This window comes from Penaeus monodon, chromosome 27 (genome assembly GCF_015228065.2).
Source record: "Penaeus monodon isolate SGIC_2016 chromosome 27, NSTDA_Pmon_1, whole genome shotgun sequence".
Lineage (NCBI taxonomy): Eukaryota > Metazoa > Arthropoda > Malacostraca > Decapoda > Penaeidae > Penaeus > Penaeus monodon.
Genome location: NC_051412.1, coordinates 39,312,717 through 39,313,376, shown reverse-complemented (window position 1 = coordinate 39,313,376; position 660 = coordinate 39,312,717). Strand labels below are relative to the sequence as shown.

General features: G+C 41.8%; 1 protein-coding gene across 1 annotated transcript in view; it reads left to right on the top strand.

The window, feature by feature from the left end:
* Positions 1-660, top strand: part of LOC119590848 (paired amphipathic helix protein Sin3a-like) — a gene marked incomplete at its 5' end in the record, with an annotated part of 24,220 nt that overhangs the window by 11,725 nt on the left and 11,835 nt on the right. The window contains 2 exon segments of the mRNA XM_037939607.1: positions 62-193; positions 306-605. Coding sequence (XP_037795535.1) covers positions 62-193; positions 306-605 — 432 coding nt within the window.

The window sequence follows — 660 nt, the reverse complement described above, 5'->3', positions numbered from 1 at the left end:
AACAGTTATGTATATAAATGTATGGATATGTATGTTAACACTTCAATTTTTTTGAGAACAGGTTGCAAAGTTATTTGAGAACCAAGAAGATTTACTGCAAGAGTTCGGCCAGTTCCTACCGGATGCAACCAATAACTCAGCTGCCCAAGCGGCTGTGTCTGACTTTATGGACCAGTATCGCACTCATCATGGGGTAAGCATGCAGTCCATGCCTCAGAATTTTCCAGCCTTTTGAATAGTAAAAATTAGGTAAGATATTGTGAGATGGTTTTGATGGTTTTTTAACACTGACATTTTTTCCACAGAGTAATAAAAATGTAAGCAATGATCATACCTCAGTGAAGAAACCAAACCTGAAAAGCAGCTGTGGTATGGGATCTGGAAACAACATGGTCAGTGGGCCTGGCAACCCCCCCAACAAAACATCACCAATGTTTAGCCATCAGCTAAAGAGACCTCACCCAGGACCAACACAGAGCCACTCCCATGGCCATGCACATGCCCAGCCACCTGTTAAGAAACCCAAATTGGGATATCTCAAAGATATGAGTGCTGCAGAAGCTGGAAAACATGCCACTCTCGCCGAGTATGCCTTCTTTGACAAGGTAAATTGCATCTTTTGTGTTACCTTTGATGGAATGTTCTATATGTTTCTCATTG